A 17,163-nucleotide genomic window follows, 5' to 3' on the forward strand; every position below is an offset into this window, starting at 1 on the left:
TACTGCTGGCTTATTAGCAGAGAGAGGACAAAAGAGGAACTCCCTTAGCAGGAAAAGTATCTTGTGGTAGGTCAGGCCTTCCCGGATATATAAACAATGACTGTCACTTCACTATTCACATCAGGCCTTTGTAGTAATATAAGTTTTCCCCACAATTTCGTGTCACTTCACTGCAGCCTGCCCCTTTCCAGATGAAGTCATCTGAATTGTGTTTCTTCCTGCCACTGGAGGCAGAAACACTATGTTGTACTTAGGGTTCATCATGCCCTGGGGAAGAAGGGAAGTACTTTAGATATCAGAACACATACACCAGAGGTAGTTCTCACCTTCACTGGGCATCTCAGCCACACCGTCCAAGCAAATCTGATTTTCATCCACAGAAGAAGGTTTCAAAGTGTAAACAAGGAACAATCCAATCCTTGCAGAGAAAGAGGGAAGCAATTTTGGTTACCAGAAAGGCAGGCACTCATTTAATTACTTTGAGATTACATTCAAATCTCAATACTCATTAACAATGACTGTTAATGACAACCACTGGAAATTCTAATTGCTGCAGAAATAGCGTTGAAATAAGAATGCAAAAGTTCATAAACTAGGAAGAAAATAAGGACATTATCTACAAATGCAAGTAATAACTATTCTACTATGGAAACATTTTTCTCTCTTTCTTGATTTTAAAGGTGTTTCACCATGAGGAAAGCAATACTGAGTTACACTCTGTTCATACAAGATTCTGAACTGCCTGTGGCATTCAGACATCACTGTTATCACCACTTGGTTTCCAAGCACGCAGAGGAGAGCAGGTACTCAGGGAGGAGGACTGGAAATCTCTTTTCACCTGTAGTCAGCTTTAACGCATTACCTGGTTCTAAGGATAGACAGATTAATGTGACATACACACGTAGTGAAAGCATATAACCTCCTCGTGCCCAGAAGAAGGACATTTCTTAAGGGACAGATCACCACTTGTTCTGCAGGAATAGTCCACACCACAGTTTCCATCAGATGTGTAAAAAATCTGGGACCAGCAGAAATGCCAGCACCTTACAGTTCTGCTGAGAGCCTGCTATAGTCTCTGCTGCCCCGGAGCTGGAAGGGTAGGGACTGCCTTTGTCCACTCACTCAGCACTCATGGACCTGACAACTAATTAAATTACCATGCAATAACAAATCATGATATTTTGAGAAGAATGTTTATTCACACTCCTCACCATATGGTAAATTTGATATACTAACTCCACTACTCACACCTGTGTGAAAAAAGAATGTGATAACTCATACAAGCCCCAGGTAGGAACATACATACAGATAATTCTACAAAACAGCTGCAAGCAGTAAGTTCACATATTAGCTTACTCCGCAGTAACTACCTGGTGTGCTCATACTCTTCAACAGAGCTAAAGTCTGACTGCAGAGACCACAGGTCTGACATGTAACTCTGTTTCTATGTTTTATTTGGACAAAGTGCTTTTAAAACAGAGCTCTCATCTGTGCAGTGCATTTCCCTGGAGTTAGGTGGCTGTAGACAGCACTGTGTGGACCTTCCTCAGTTCATAGGCTACAAGGTGATGCAACTAGGTTGGGAATATAAAATGAAGCAGTGCCTACATTCTGTGGAAAGCAAACAAGGATTTAAGTGTTTTGCTTCATGAAATCCTGACTAACATACCTTAACTGAGCAAAATTCAAGAACAACAAGGATAGTTACTGGGATATAAGCCAAACCAACAGGATTAGGTACATAGTTCACCGGGACCAAGTTGCAATACCATATCAACTGCAATACTTCAGAGGCAGGCTTTAATGAAATCAAATATTAAGTACAGACTTTGAGTAGTCCCAGTCATAACAGCATAACTGTTTGTGCCATCATTGTAAGAGTCACCACCCAAACCATCTTCACACAAATGTAAGGTTGGGATGAACTGTGTTTTGAAGGCATGAAAGAGTTTTTCATCACTGGGGATTCTGCAACTGTCAGATCTAGAGGCTCCTACCAAAGGTGAAGTGGAGGAAGTTCTACTATAGAGCCCTCTCCAACACTGGTAGAAATATAGCTCATCTGCAAACTGAGAAAAAGCTATGGACTTGAAGGTTACCTGAGAATATCCCTTGTGTTAAAGTACCCTTGCAACAGATGGGAGAGAATAGTGCAGGCCACAGTGATCCTGGAGTTACTGATTTCAGGATCATTGAAGAGGAAAATGAGCTTGGGCACCATTTGCACCTGGTGAGCAATTGCAGCATTCTGACATCCATCTCTGTAAAAAAGCACAGAGACTATTAAAAGCTTTTACTGGAAATAACAAAATTTGCTGGGTTTCAGCTAAGAAGATTCTCAGGTTGCACTGATACTTTGCACCTTTGGCTTCTAATGTTGGCGTGGCAACATTTCAAACTGTCAGACAAATTGAATATGTGTCAGCAAAGGAGATCTGAAGACTTCTCTGTGTGTTCTCTACCCTTCCTATATGTCCTCTCCCCCGGAAACGGCTGCATTTCAACAAGTTCAAAGAAAATAACATTATTGAATTTTCAAGCAGTGAGTTGGTGGTAATAAATGCTATTCCTGTAAAACTCAGCAAGGGACACCAGACAGCTCTGTAAAGAACTTTCTGGTACCAAAAAGAAGCAATCTAACGCTGTGATCTATTTTACTCCTCTGCCATGCTCTGTCACTTCAGATATATTTAACTCTACTACAGTTGATTAACAAAGTATATTGTTATAAAAAAAGTCTTCCTGGCTTGTGTTTTGGTTTTAAACACAACTTCAATTATACTTTTATTATTTCATATTCAGTTCTAACATTCAGATATCCCCCCCGCCCAGTAGACGTTTAAACTTCCATGGTACAGCAGTGGTTCCATGTAAACGAGGTCACCAGATAGCTTTTCCCAATCTGGCCCATCATCACCTCAGGGACTGATTAAATCACTAAATCCAGCCTTGAAAAAGCAATATAAAAATTATTAACTGCCAGAGTCCACTGATTCCAACTAGGATCGGACCCTTCATATTGATCTCACAGTTCCAGCTTCAGGTTACAGGTGAACATGTCCCACGTTTCTGATTCAAACACTAGCTTGTATACCTGGAGGACTGCAAGATCTCCACAAGATGCGAAAAAAGAGCAAGGTCAAGATTTTCTGGTGCTTTCATCCAAAGCTGAAAGAAAAAGGAAAGCAGATGTTTTGCTGTTCTGCTGAGCAGAGAGGACAGTAACCTGTGGCAGAGAAACAGTTACAAGTAGTTCAGGAAGCGTAACATCATAAACTCTCGGTTGTTTCTGCAACGACAAACTGCAGGCACTCGGAAATCCCTGCCAGTGTGAGGAATGGCTGCTCCTGAGCTAGCCCTGAGGAGCAGGCCCTCAGGGACTGTAAGAAAACTTCAGAAATTGCACTAGGGAAGAGTGGGGAGCCATGGTGACAGAGAACCTGCCATTCCAGGAGCTACCACCTCCCCAGGTGAGCCTCAGTGTGGAAAATCACCACACACCACCCCATCCCAAATACTGGGTCCAGGAGGTGCTGTGAACAAACCAAACTTCATACTATAAAGCCACCTGTAGTACAGCCAAACCCACAAAGCCACATCAAGAGTTTTACCTCGAAGTTGCAGAGAACATACTGGAATGCACTATAGTTCTTGATGACTGAAGACTCAAAGCCAAGTTCAGCTGTACCCACTAGGGAGAACATTAACTGTAAAATCCTGTTGTTTAACAGCTGTGTCTTACTCTTCAATAGATACGCCAGCAACTGAAAATAAAGACTTAGTAAGTATCTGCTGAGTATAAATCTGTTCATAAACTAATATACAACACTTTAATTCAAGACAAATACACAGTTTACTTGGCTGTAGTAGTCATGCATGCATACATCTTACATAAGCATCATGAAGAAAGTAAAGATTTCAGTCCAGGCATAAAATCTTGTGCAGTAGGTGAAAAGGTAAGTTTTTGAAGGAATTTGACAACTCTGTGGCATTGAAGAGAAGCAAAATGCATGCCATACTATGTTGAATGGAATTTACAAAAAGTAACATACAAATATAATTGTAAATAACTACAGTAAGTTTTCTACGCTGTTCTTCATGGGTATATTCTTAGTTGCTTGCAAATGGTATTAGTTAAAAAAAAATTCATGTTGACCTCTTCAAATAAAAGGCATGTGTGAAACATTGCCAGTTTCTCAAATGAGTTTATCTTTGATCATGAAATGAATTCCTGATACACTGAGAAAAACGTTCAGAAAGCCACTACTTTTTGATTAGGTTGGGAGGAATACTCATTTGAAAATACATATGAAGGCATGTTTATTAGTTGGCTGTTTGGAAAAAAGTTTCAGACATCCAAACAAAGAGCAAAACCACTCCATCACAACATGGTGATCTGTCAGGTTAGCACAAAGTCAAAAGGAACAGCTCATACACAATCTAAAGGCTGGCATTCACCTACAAGAAAGGATTGGGCAAGCAATATTGAAGTATGAATCAGGATCAGTTTATGAAGTATTCACAAATTGGGAAAATGGAAACTTTATAATAAACCATTCATGAAACCCTACTGTTATGAGTCTTGTTTGGAACCATCTCTGTTAAAGAGCCTTCTCTGTTCTGTAAGACTCTGTTTAGCCCACACAGCATAAAGTAAATGATACTGAACTGAAACTTCACACCTGAGCCTTAAGCCATCCAATATTACATACATAATACTTTAATAAAAACAAACTCTTCAGTCTGAACAGCTTTGAGGTTGAGAGATTTTAGGGATTTTAGGAATTTAGGAAAGACCTAATCAACAAAATCCAGACAGCACTTATTTATATCAGCACAATTCCTAATACACAGTGAAGACTGAGCCACAGGAATTCACCGTCAGCCTGCCTTGGGCAGTCTGTGAAGAGGAGTCTTAGGCTGGATGAGCCAAGAGGAGGATGCAGACCTGTCTGAGAAGTAGTCTCTCGTGGGAGGGATCAAGTATGTTAGTAAAATGTGAAGGGTGGGTCACTCACAAATCTGCTGCACCGGTTTATTTAGTTTATTAGTTCACATCTGACCAAGAAGCACCTGTTCTCACCTTTCCATCAGCAGACAATGCTGTTAGAGAGATTCCAAGCACAGAATTTAGAGCGCTATCCTGTAACACCCTCACAAAGATCTCATCGCTTACAAAGTTACAAGCATAAGTGCTAATAACCAGGATATGTTTGGTTCATTGACATCGATAGGTTTTGGGGTAAAGTTTTCCAAGTGAAAGACTATAACTAGTATGAATGAACAAGGGTATCTACCTGGTATCCATGCATGTGCCTCATCAATTTTTCACTCATTGGGCTGCTGTTCAGGATAGAGTTCAGAACTTTGACAGCTGCATACATGGTGTGGTCATCACGGGCCATAGCAATGAGACCCAGGAGAATGGCAGGGCCTCCAATAAAGTTCAGGCTAGTAGTGGCTGGAGAGGACTGGAACACTCTTACCCCTAGAAAATTACAGTGTTACTCTACCAGAAAGTTACATGGAATAAATCTGTTATTTGACAGAGGAGAGGCCCAACTCTTAAAAAATATGAAACATTAAGGCATAGTGCATTTACCATATTGGCCAACAGCAACTGACCCAATAGTCCGCAAGGAACCAGAGAGATGCCCAGCAATATTTTTAGCTAGGAATACTGGAGATGAATTGTCCCGAGAGTTAATCCCAATCTAAAACAGTAAGAAAAACCATGGTAATATGGGGGAGACAAAAAGTAACAAACAGAACCTCTAATAATTTAGATTATTTTATTACTTTTAGACTATGAAAACCATTTTTTCCCTTAAATGTTGATTGTTAGGACAAACATTCACCACCTAAAATATCCCGCAACTGCATTACTTTGACATGTCAGTATCATTGGCCATAAAGCTAGAATAGCATGTGAAAGGTCACTGTGAAGGCATTAAGATACCACAGACTGAAACAAATTATCATTAGACCTGCAAACTGTGCCTTCTGTTGCTGTTTCAAGCAAAGTTTTTAACACTGTCTCATTGTCCAATCTACTCCTCTCCACAGATGAAAACAAAACAGTGGGTATAATGGAGTTATGAAATGAGAAGCTGGGGAAAAAATAAATCACTGAAGATCCACAACTAACAAAGTCACAAATTTTGCTGTAGGAAATCAAACAGAAACAAGAAAAAGTGTGTTTAAGACAAATGAGGGAAATTTGTGACCTCTTTGGCAATCAGCCGGCCATCCACTTCATTGTAGGAGCTCTTTATATCTTGGACCGTAGTGAGAGATGAGCACACGGCATTGATTCCAAAAGAAATCTTCTCTTCTGCCACCAGAGGTGTAGGATTATGATCACTGTACTGATCCTCACCTAAAACAAGAAAAAGTATAAATCTCTGAAGGAACTTCACATGCTCAACATATGACACATGAGAGAGGCAGATGAAAAATAACCAGAGGAAATGAAAGCTTAGATAGGAATTTGATTTTGACTCAACTATAATCAGAAAAAAGCCCTCACCCTTTGCAACACAGTCCATAGGAGCTTGCCACTGTAAGCACCAATAGGAGATGTGCTTGGCTTGTCTCCTCTGGTTACTGCTTTGTGTAGATCCTACATCCTCTCCCAGTATCTCATGAAGCTCAGAAAAGTACAGAATAAACTTTCCTCTGTCCACACAATACAAACAAACTTTCTGGGCAGAGAAAACATTTCAGAGGCCTTCCATGTTACTGGGAGCTTTCTCAGGGGTACTAGGAGCAAGGATTAATGTGGAAGCAAAAAGGACAAAGGCAAAAGTTCAGAGCTGCCAACCCACAACATATAAGAAGCCTCTAAAAGGTACCAGGTTCAGCAGTTTAATGATTGAAATTCTCACATGCTTTTATTTAAAGATTTTTCTATTCCTGCTTGCATTTGGAAAAAAAACTATGTGTACCTTTTTTAAAAAAAGAAAAAATATATTTTTGACAATTTTATAGACTGTGAAAACAGTTGGTTTATGAAAATGTTTACTAATCCTGTTGAAAAAGCCCTTACAGGCAAAAAGCATTAGCATGTATTCCACATGAAGATTAACTTGAAGTAAATGCCCCAAGACCGTGTCACCTATTTCCCTTCCAGTAGGACACAAACTTACGGCTAAGCCTCTGCACAGCTGCTGCTGATTAGGGAGTAGGAAGGAGATACTGGTGAGATGGGACACAACACCACTGCAACAATTCAAACTGCTGTTTGTAACAAGGTCATAAATCCATTTTAAGGAACAAACCATAATATTTTTGGGGTTTGTGCTGAAATTTTAAAAGTAAAAATTGCCATTAGAAAAGTTTCTTTTTGTGTGTTTTGGTGGAATAGAGAGATATTAGGTAACAGTTCCCTTCCCTGAGCTCCCCCCACCCCAAAAAGAAAGAAATAGGGAAGAAAGATATTTTTCCACAATTATGAAATTACATCTTGTATAACGCCCCATGATTTCCCTGCATCAGGGCATCACTGGAGTCAGATGGCTACAATCCATGATTAGTTGGTAGTAAAGCGCAACTGGGAAGACCAGTTAGTAGAGAACAAGCACCCCAGACTTCAGAAAGACTCAACACTTCAACAAACCTCCTGACTTCTGTTGGTAACATTTTTACTGTAGGCCTGTATTTTGATATAATTTCTCTTTCAACAACCCCTTCTCATGCTTTACTTAGAGTTTTTTTTTAGTCTAGATAGACGGCATTCTGAAGGAGTATTTTCAGCCAGTCTTTTCACTTCGCTTTAGGCTGGAGCATTACCAGCTGAGATTATTCTGCTCTTTTCAAATGGGAGACGACCATCCCCATTTTACCCCAAGCTGTAGTACAGAGGTGAATGAACAGTAATCAATAACTGAAATGTTTTGTCTGCCTGTTTAATAATTGAAGCTAACAGTACACTTTAGTTAAAAAGCCTCTTCATTAAATGGAATGTAACTTACTCCCCTACCCCTCTCTCCCCTGTGCTCTCCCCTACTCTGCAGACATCTGCAATTAAAGATGATGCTTCTTTTTCTGTAGCACCATAAATGTAGAACACCTCAGTCAAAGCTGCTGCTTTAATGTTTGTCCAACAGAAATTGCAATCTTCCATCTCCTCAAGGACATGTTATCCCTCTTCACTCTCCAGCTCCCTCTGCTGCTTGATTCCTGCCCTTCTCTTTCTGCCCTTTTTACCGTATGGTAGAAGATTCTCATCGTATCTTACTACACTCAGTAATGCAGAGTTCCAGGCTTTTAAAGCAAGCTCTAGGCACAGCTGGAATACTAATAATAGATTATAAGAACAAAAAGAGCATTGCCCTGACAAATAGTGGTGGATATGAGAATTATCACATACCTTGAAGCTGTACTGCTTGGAAATTGCTAAAATACTGTGGGCCAAGCTTATTAATCACCTCCATTGCTTCCACAGAGATGGCTTCTTCAAACAAGTACGTAGGGCCAAGGCGCCAGGTCAAGGAGGACATCTGTTTCCAAATTTGAGGAGTAGCTATGTATCCATAGACATCAATAAAGGAAGAGGGTTCCACGGAAATACAGCTACCTGGTAAGGGCTGGAGATACTGCATCTGCAACAGAGGAAGAATTCACTAAGGGGACAGAATACACTTGGGGTCCCTCACTGTTTTGACCCTGCAAGGTATGCCTGCCACCTCTTTCCTCAATGGAGTCTTACTCAGCTGTGCAACACAATTACCAACTGCTGTTTAGAAACTGGATTTTCAGAAGCATCACAGACATAAGCATTTTACAAAGTTCAAGCCTACTTTTTTGTTTAAAAAGCACAGTCAAAATCATTTCAAGTACTGGCAAAGAAATCCTCTCTCGACCACAGACTTATTTTTCCTGTTCTAAGCTTCATAACTCAGACTGTGACTTTTAATATAGAAAGCCAGGTTACAGATCACACTTTGTACTAGGCACCTAGATAATAAACAGGTTTTGAAGAACGTAGGGTATCAAGGTGCATCAGTTAGCTTCAGTCAAAGCAACATAGTTTAAGAAATTGCACCATTCATTTTTGGTATCAAAATAAGGATTGTGCCTCCTAAATTAAGTCTATTATTCCATTTATATGTGGAAAGCTCTAACAGGAAGTAGATGGAATTTTTTTCATAGGGAGAAACTATACTGTACTTCAGGGCTTAGCTCTGCCTTTAACAATTTGCTGTTAAGATGGGACTCCTAGTGTTTACAGATCTCTGACTACTGAAGTTAGAAGACAGGGGTGGGCAATATTAGTATGTAGGACTTGATACTTGAGTGAACAAATAGGCTTGATGCAATGCAGTAACCCCCACCCCCCAGCTCCACAACCCCAAAATAGCTTTTGGTATTGTTAACAACCTTTGTGCAATTCTAATTTCTTACACAATCTTTTCTTCACTGTAGACATTAGGACAAAGGCTTGCATCATGTCAGAGACCCCAGCACTGGGACAACCTTTTATTTACTAAAGGCTTGTTTTATTTATTATGAGCTGTTTCACTGTATGTTAAACACAGTTGCTGTGAATTCTTTAATCAATTGCAATGCTTAGGCCTAGTTTTATTGATGACTTTCAGTCTCATTTGAAGGAAAGCAAATGAAATTAAATTTTCATTCTTGAAATGGATATAGGTCCCAAAAGGCATTTAGAAGACAGATCATTTTTCTCAAGTATGGGAAAGAGAATATTTGGAATTAAACAGGTTGTTTTTACAAGGGAAATATAAACACAGAAGTTAGCTTCATGTGTGTTGAGATTGATTTGAAATATGGGAACAAGAAAGAAGAGACCAAGGTTACAAGTCTCAATTAATAAAAGAATACTATTCAAAAACAAAACCAGAAAACCACCACACCAACCAGACCTGCAACAGACATAGTCTGCATTTTCAACATTACCAGCCTGGAGCATTCAAATTCCAAAAATCAAATCTCAGAAATAATTTGAGATTAGGTTCAAAACTAGAAGCATGATGATAATAACAAACTACGGGCTCTTCTCATTTATCCTGCAGGTTATGAACACTTCAGGTACATTTGCATTGCTTTCTTGTGGTATCTTGTGCAACCTCAGATATCCACTATTTCAGAACTGACTCCTATGCAACAAGAAGATGACAAGAAGTGGTACATTAGGGGAAATACTAGCTACGCCAACATTTGCGATGAACTCCTGCATAGATATTAATGAAATTTACAAATTTCTCCTAACTGAAACACTTCTTTCATTTCCATCAACTCGAAAAAAAGAAGTATTTTAATTCAAGAGCTATCTTACACATTGAACAACTAACCTGGAGGAACATCGATCTGTTCCTGTCTGCCTAGCGTGACAATGGGGAAAAAGGCCACTGACTCATCAACTGGTTGTTCAATGGGTGTAAGAGGAAGAGGACAGCTTGAAACATGCCCATGTAAGATGCTTGAGGAAATTCCATCCATCTTAGGATTCCTGTAAAGAGCTGGCCAGTCACAGAAGCTCATTTCTCAACAACCTTACTGCTTTTTCAGGCCTTTATTGAAAAATGGAGGCTTCCTACATAACCCATTGCCTTTGCAGGTTTCAGCCTAAGCTCAAAGCACCGTCAGTGTAGGGTTCTCTGTTCACACCTGAATGTGATGTACCTTTTATAGCTGACAACTTCTGAAAATCTTGGGTGTAAACTGAGAGATCCTCAAAATCACTAGTCAGTTCAGAAGATTTTGGCCTAAGGGTAGAAGTGAATTTCATCAACATAACCCTGAGCTACCTGCATACTAGGTAACCACAACTCTCAGATGAGCATCACCACTGAAAATTACCCTGGTTATCTGCATGCTGAGGGAAGAGGAACTAGTTCCAAGCATCAGTATAAACCGATAACATACTTCTCAGGAGCAGCACAAATACAGCTTGGTTTGTATGGATTTCTGACTCTACTCATGCACAGTGCAGAGTGGCAGATGTTATATATGCAGATCACTGTGCTTTGAGTCTCTTAGGTTAATACTGAGAAGCCATGGTACGTGCATGGGGAGATGAAAATAAAAGCAATGAAAGACAAATGTCAGGCACAAGATCTATCAAACAGCCTTTACCTTTGCAGAGCCAAGCATCTGACCATTTATATAAGCTGACACAATGCAGTTCTTCTTTGCTTCCTTAGCAACTGTTACTGTGAGATGATGCCACTGGCCGGTGACCATCAGCTTGCCGCAGCCAAACTGGACTTGCCCTGGAAATTGGGAGGGATTTAAGACCTCATCCTCAGGTTCCATGATATCTGTAGGAGTAAAAACAAGGGGAAGTAAACAAAGTCTCTCACTTTCCCCTGCCTCTGGAACACAGCTATAAAGTGTGACACAAAGAACGTGACCCTCTGTAGGTATACAGTGATTTGGTGCTATTCTGTTCAAGGTTTTTAAAACCTTCCCTGAAGATCTATTATCAGGTTCTGAGACTTGCACAACTCTCAAGATTCTTCCAGCATCCGATGTGCTGTACTCCCAAATAACACCTACCTCAATGCTGCAAAGCTAGACTGAACTAGGACAAAGCCAATATATTCTCTAAGAGGAGAACCCCTCAGGATGTTCACCGAGTTAGCTGACACAGAAAAAAAATTCCTAGTGAATTCATGAGATGATAAACCTCTGTACATTAATTTGTAGTTTTTAGGAAAAGAGGTAAGCTGGGATTTTTAACATCATCTAAGAGAATTGGAGCACTCACACAATGCCAGCTGTGCATGAAAAAACCCAGCTACTATTCCCACTCTATTCTCAAACCTCTGCAATGTTCAATCACATTCACATTTGAAGTGTCTACTGTATTCAATAAGGAGAAAGGGATAAATGTCAACAAGGAAAACAGATTAATAGGCTGGCATGATAGAAAACATCCTAAGAGTGAGGAAAAGTAATGTGCTGTTTGATTAGGAAGGTAGATCACTCCCAAACTCCTCAGTCCTACTCTCCAAACTTGCCCACTGCCACACAGAACAGGCAGGGATCAGCTGGTTTAAATCCAGTTCCCACAACTGCACACAACCACATAACTGACATTCAAAAGTCTTCCTTGGAATATCTGTAATTTTTATTATGTATTGCATGCCATAGAATAATTCTCAATGCCTACGGCAAACCTAAAACTGAAATATGACCAAGAATTACAATCACAACAGGGTGACAGAAGGAAAATGAAGAGATAAAGAAGTCTCACTAATGTTCTGGGTACTTATAGGAAGACGAAATTTGTTCATGAAAAATTCCAGATAATCAGAGAATACAGCACTGCAGCTTAACTGAGAAGAGCCTTACCAAGTGGCTGAAATTCCACTTCTTGTGTGGAAATGACCAAAGAAAGATCCTGTGGGAAGAAGCTTACTGAAAAGCAAACAAATTCTTGTTCTGTTCTTGACATATGCCTCACAACTGTGAGGAAACGGACTGGGTGATTGTTGTGCACCAAACCAAACTTGCTAACCAGAAACCAGCATGAGAGCGTCAGGCCACTTGAGGGAGGGAACATTCTGGTTCCTGTAGGCAGGAAACAAAAAGGCAGTAAGGAAGCTGGTTTCCCTGTGCAGACATTAGCAACCTGCTTTCTGTTTCATCTGTAGCCCAAACCATGTAAGAACCAATATTAGAATATGAGGTTTAATTTCTGTTCTATTAGATTTCACTGCCTATCTTCAATATCATACAGATTGCATATGTGCGTGTGTACATATGTATAAATGACCTAAAATTAACTGATGAGAAATGACTACTAGATCTCTATACCACAGAGCTCATCAGTTGGGAAGCACTGAGCCAGAAACAAGTTTTCTCAAAGTTCACAAAATTCAGGAAGCAAAAGCTACAGCCATTTCACAGTTCACTCATAGATTTTTATCTATAGAAGAACCTCATTTCATGTTAAGTGATAGTTTTTATTCCTTCTGGGGAAGGTAACCCAGAAATCTCATGACTTCTACTTGTTAAGACCGTTTTTTTCAGCAGTTTGCTTTGAATTTGTACCGCTAATGTTAATGTTAAAGCATCACACTATTAAGCTGCGTCTGGCAGTGTATTTTGGTGAGCAGTCTGAGTTATACAGCTCAGAGCTGGACTGGGATACAGACAGAAGTGTATTGAAATACACAGCTTATTTGCTGCCATTTCTTACACATGTTGAATGCTTTAAGTGGTGCTGAAACGTCAGTGCTTTCAGGAAGCTGTACATGAGTCAGAGTGCTTACCCATGCCAATTCCTCCTGAGACAGATTGCTCTGCACTGGGTCCCATGACAGTGGCCAAGGTAGGGAGGTATAAACACCTACAAAAGCAAGAAGGCACCCATCCATCAGAAACATAAAATTATCCCTGAAGGTCACCAGTGACTTAATAATGCAGCATCACAGTAGCAAGCCAGAGCTTAGGCTATCAGCAATAAGACAGTAACAAAATTGTTTGGCAACATTGCTGCAAGGAAGGCAGTGTTAGGACACAAGGATTGACTAAGATGGAGAGCGCTGGTTGCCGTGTCCAGAATAAGGGCTTGGAGTCTGCAGAGCAGCTAAACAGGAAACCAACAGCAGCAATACCCGTATCCTTCCATGGACATGTCAAACTCCACAAAAGATGGAGCCAAAGCAGTACTGCGGAGCTGGAAGTTTCGAGGTGACGTCATGGAGATGAGACTCATTGCAGTCTGGAGTGCCAATGCAGATCCCTTAGACACCCAAGCACAGCTGCTGACAGGCACAGCTGTCTGAGGATCGGTTTTATTGTCCACCATGTCCTCTTTTGAACCTACAAGATCAACACAGTGCCTAACCAAATCAGTGTCTGCAATACCGTTTCAGCCACAGGCTTTGCCCATATTCATCACTGCTAAGAACAGATCTGCATGCTCTTCAAATAACACATCCTCAGCAGCCTGCAGAAATACTCAGCAGTACACAAAAATATTGCACTGAAGGAATTTCAAAATGGGAGGCTGGCAGGAGACATGAGCTTACACAAGCCATATTTTCTCCCCACACATCTTTAGGTAGCTCCAAACTTCAACCCTAGTTCCTGACCCATTGCTTCCATTTTTCTTATACACAGAACATTCTGTGGTTATATATTCTGCCATAACAGAATAGTTAGAACTAACACATGGGAGAGGATCTAAAGAATGACTTCAAAGAACATAAGACCCAAATTTGTACCATTCTGTACCAGGTGTCCCATAGGCATGAGAACAGTTTAAGTGCCAAATACTACTACTGTAGCCTTTCACCTGCAAAATATGTTAGAACAGAGAAAGGACTTGGATAGAAAATCACCTGTATAAGCAAGATAGATTACACCAGGGTATCCTAAGAATTCCAAAAAGCAATGTTCTTTATTTACATATTTATTCTAGTTCTAGCTATAAACCACAGGGAAAATATGCTGCAAACCCAGGAAACACTGCCCTTGTTTTGTGGAATATGATTAGTATTTTTATAGATCATTCCCATGTCTGATGCAGCCAAGTCTGAGTCTATATCAGCATCTGGCTTGAGCACATGTATTATAATTTGATCTCTACTCATCATTAGATCAACTTTCAGTGTCAGTCAAGTATCACCCAACCTGGGCAATGCCCTCTGTAAAACACCCATACATACTCCACTTTCACTGACTATCTTGGAGCAACCTACTCCAACAGCATTTTCCTGTCATTACAGAGACATCTATGACCCAGCCACTGTATCAGCAACAGGCTGTTCATGGTGTGATTACCTTCATTCCACGCTGCATTAGCTGAATCACTCCCCTGACATGAAAGGACCTCAGTCTTGTTTGTGCTGGGCCTGGAAGGCAGTGACAGAGAACCTCCCAACCAAAGAAATTGCCTAACATGAAAAAAAAAGGAGAAAGCAACCAAAAAAAGGAGAACAATCAACTCTGGACACTGGACTCATAGCAACTCTGCAAATATAGCTCATCCCTCTGAAGACCAACTTTCTTTTTGGACACCAAATTTTAAAGGCACCCCAACAGAACAGAAGGAATGTTTTCCATTGTATCATCAAAAACATTTGTTTACTTTACACTTCCCCTTTCAAAGTTTTCTAATTGAAAAAAACCCCATAGGTTTATTTCCTTCAGCAATGCTTTTAAATACCACTAATTTTTCAGAAAAAAAAAAAAACCTATGGGTTTTTTTGAGTTTGGGGTGTTTTTTGTTTATTTGGTGGTTGTTACTGTTTTGGTTTGTTTGGTTAGTTTTTAAGAAATTCAGTTCCATTTTTGAGTAAAGGAACGTGATCTTCCACTGCATATCCAACTTCATCTGCACTCTGATCTCTGTTAGGTGCTCTCATGCTTAGCATTTGCTAGCATTAAAGAAGAAAGTAGAATCAAAGTAGAAACAGCAGAGACTGAGAAACAAGACTATGCTTCTTATTTCTGCATCTGTCATTGACGTGGATCTGAGCTAAGAGAAAGTCACTTTTACTCTCCAGGAAACAGCTTCTCCATATGAATACCAGGAGAGAATAACCCTTGTTGTTTTGCAATTACTTAATTAGTTACCACTCATAAATGGCTTTACAACCCCTGCAGAGATGATGCAGCAGAACACTACAGAGTCATACCATCTTCATTAAGTCAATTAAACATATATCCTGTAATCAATATGTAAGTAGTATTAACTGAGACTTGAAACAAAAGGCTAAGAGCCTTGCTGAATTAGAGCACTACATGAAGTATTAATTATTACATAAACTTTGCAAAATATTTGTACCACTAAAGCAAATTGGTTCCATTAGATACAATCTGATACCTTAACACATCTGGCTCAACAGCCTGTGACGCAAGCTTCTCAAACACTCGAGTGAGGGGCAGATGCAGTGGATGGCTCTCACTGCGGAAGGCATCCTGACAGGACGTTATGATGGTGCTCAGCAAGCCAGATCCACACATCACCTGGCGACTCTTCTCTGACTTCACCAAGGACTGGATATGATCAACCACAGCACATTGGATTTCCAGTGAAAGCTGAAATGGACACAGAACTGAAGTCAGTAGGCTGGAACTAAAACTGTACATGGTTATTGCTTTTTGGTTTTAAATTGACAAATCTCTGGGTGCAAAAATCTGGCCCAGAAAAGAAGCTTCTAAGGCTAGAGGCTCAAGTGCAACTGCATGGCTGTTCTATGAAGCTCTGCACGTGAACAGCGTGCATATATCCATCTAAGCACCTGCATGGCCATCCACAGCTGAGCTTTACTGCCACAACACTATGGTAGTGAAGGAAGAGAGCAATCAGCTGTCATTCAAAAGAAGGGACCAGCACCAAGGGCAGGTTATTAGGCATAAGCTCCAAAACAAACACAGTAACTGAGAATATATTTAACATTCAGCACATGGGAAGTCATATTGACATGATCTACTCTTCATTCCAAAAGCACTGTTCAGAAACAAAACTGTATCTCTTAGTATCATGAAACAATTTTAAACACTTCTCTACATGTTTTGCTGAATTGAAGCTTTCCCTCATTATTGCTTCTTAATGATCTTAAACAAGTATCTCAATTCTCAAAAATTATCTTTAGAGCAATTTGTTCCCAATTAGGAATGATGTCTACTCCATTGACCTAACTAGCTTTCACACAAATGTAACTGTGCATCATATATTTAAACACAAGTCTTAGAAAGACGAAGTGTTCCCTACTCCCAAGAGCTCTTTGGCCTTCTGATAAGCTGTCCTCAGAAAAATCTATGTAAAGTTTTAAAGAATAGGGCAATAATGGGGGCAGACATGCAGATTAGGACAATGGCATTTGATTTTGTAACACAAATGAGAAGCAACTTCACTGGATTCAGAATAAGCTGGCTTATTAAGTATAATTATTTTTCAATCTCAGAGCAACTCTTACTTGAAAAGCTAGCAGCCCTTCACAGAAAATAAGAATTAACTTTCTAACATATCACAGAGACTTAGTTTTACTAATGAAGAAATCAAGGCATCAAAACTAGCACTTTCTGAAAGTTCCAAATGACCCAGAATTTTAAATTGTGCTTTCTAAAGAAAAGGTAGACATCCATCAGCTTAAAACCTATTGTCTGTAGAGAGCTTGAGTCACTTCTGAAAATCATCTGTGCAACTTTTTTCCTTAAATTGCTATTAAAAATAAATCA

The 17,163-nt window shown here is 39.9% G+C and overlaps 1 protein-coding gene across 7 annotated transcripts in view; it reads right to left on the minus strand.

The window, feature by feature from the left end:
* Nucleotides 1-17,163, minus strand: part of WDFY4 (WDFY family member 4) — a 144,870-nt gene that overhangs the window by 91,664 nt on the left and 36,043 nt on the right. For 5 of the 7 annotated variants that reach the window (XM_056352639.1, XM_056352635.1, XM_056352636.1 and 2 more), the window contains 14 exons: nt 15,806-16,020; nt 14,761-14,873; nt 13,590-13,797; nt 13,245-13,321; nt 12,322-12,540; nt 11,101-11,285; nt 8,372-8,603; nt 6,228-6,379; nt 5,603-5,714; nt 5,298-5,488; nt 3,612-3,764; nt 3,095-3,168; nt 2,100-2,261; nt 323-418 (listed from right to left, as the gene is read on the minus strand). In XM_056352639.1, coding sequence (XP_056208614.1) covers nt 323-418; nt 2,100-2,261; nt 3,095-3,168; nt 3,612-3,764; nt 5,298-5,488; nt 5,603-5,714; nt 6,228-6,379; nt 8,372-8,603; nt 11,101-11,285; nt 12,322-12,540; nt 13,245-13,321; nt 13,590-13,797; nt 14,761-14,873; nt 15,806-16,020 — 2,189 coding nt within the window. The remainder of the gene's footprint in view (nt 1-322; nt 419-2,099; nt 2,262-3,094; nt 3,169-3,611; nt 3,765-5,297; nt 5,489-5,602; nt 5,715-6,227; nt 6,380-8,371; nt 8,604-11,100; nt 11,286-12,321; nt 12,541-13,244; nt 13,322-13,589; nt 13,798-14,760; nt 14,874-15,805; nt 16,021-17,163) is intronic. The other 2 variants (XM_056352640.1, XM_056352638.1) reach the window with 1 other exon arrangement.

The sequence above is a fragment of the Falco biarmicus genome, chromosome 9, assembly GCF_023638135.1.
Source record: "Falco biarmicus isolate bFalBia1 chromosome 9, bFalBia1.pri, whole genome shotgun sequence".
NCBI lineage: Eukaryota > Metazoa > Chordata > Aves > Falconiformes > Falconidae > Falco > Falco biarmicus.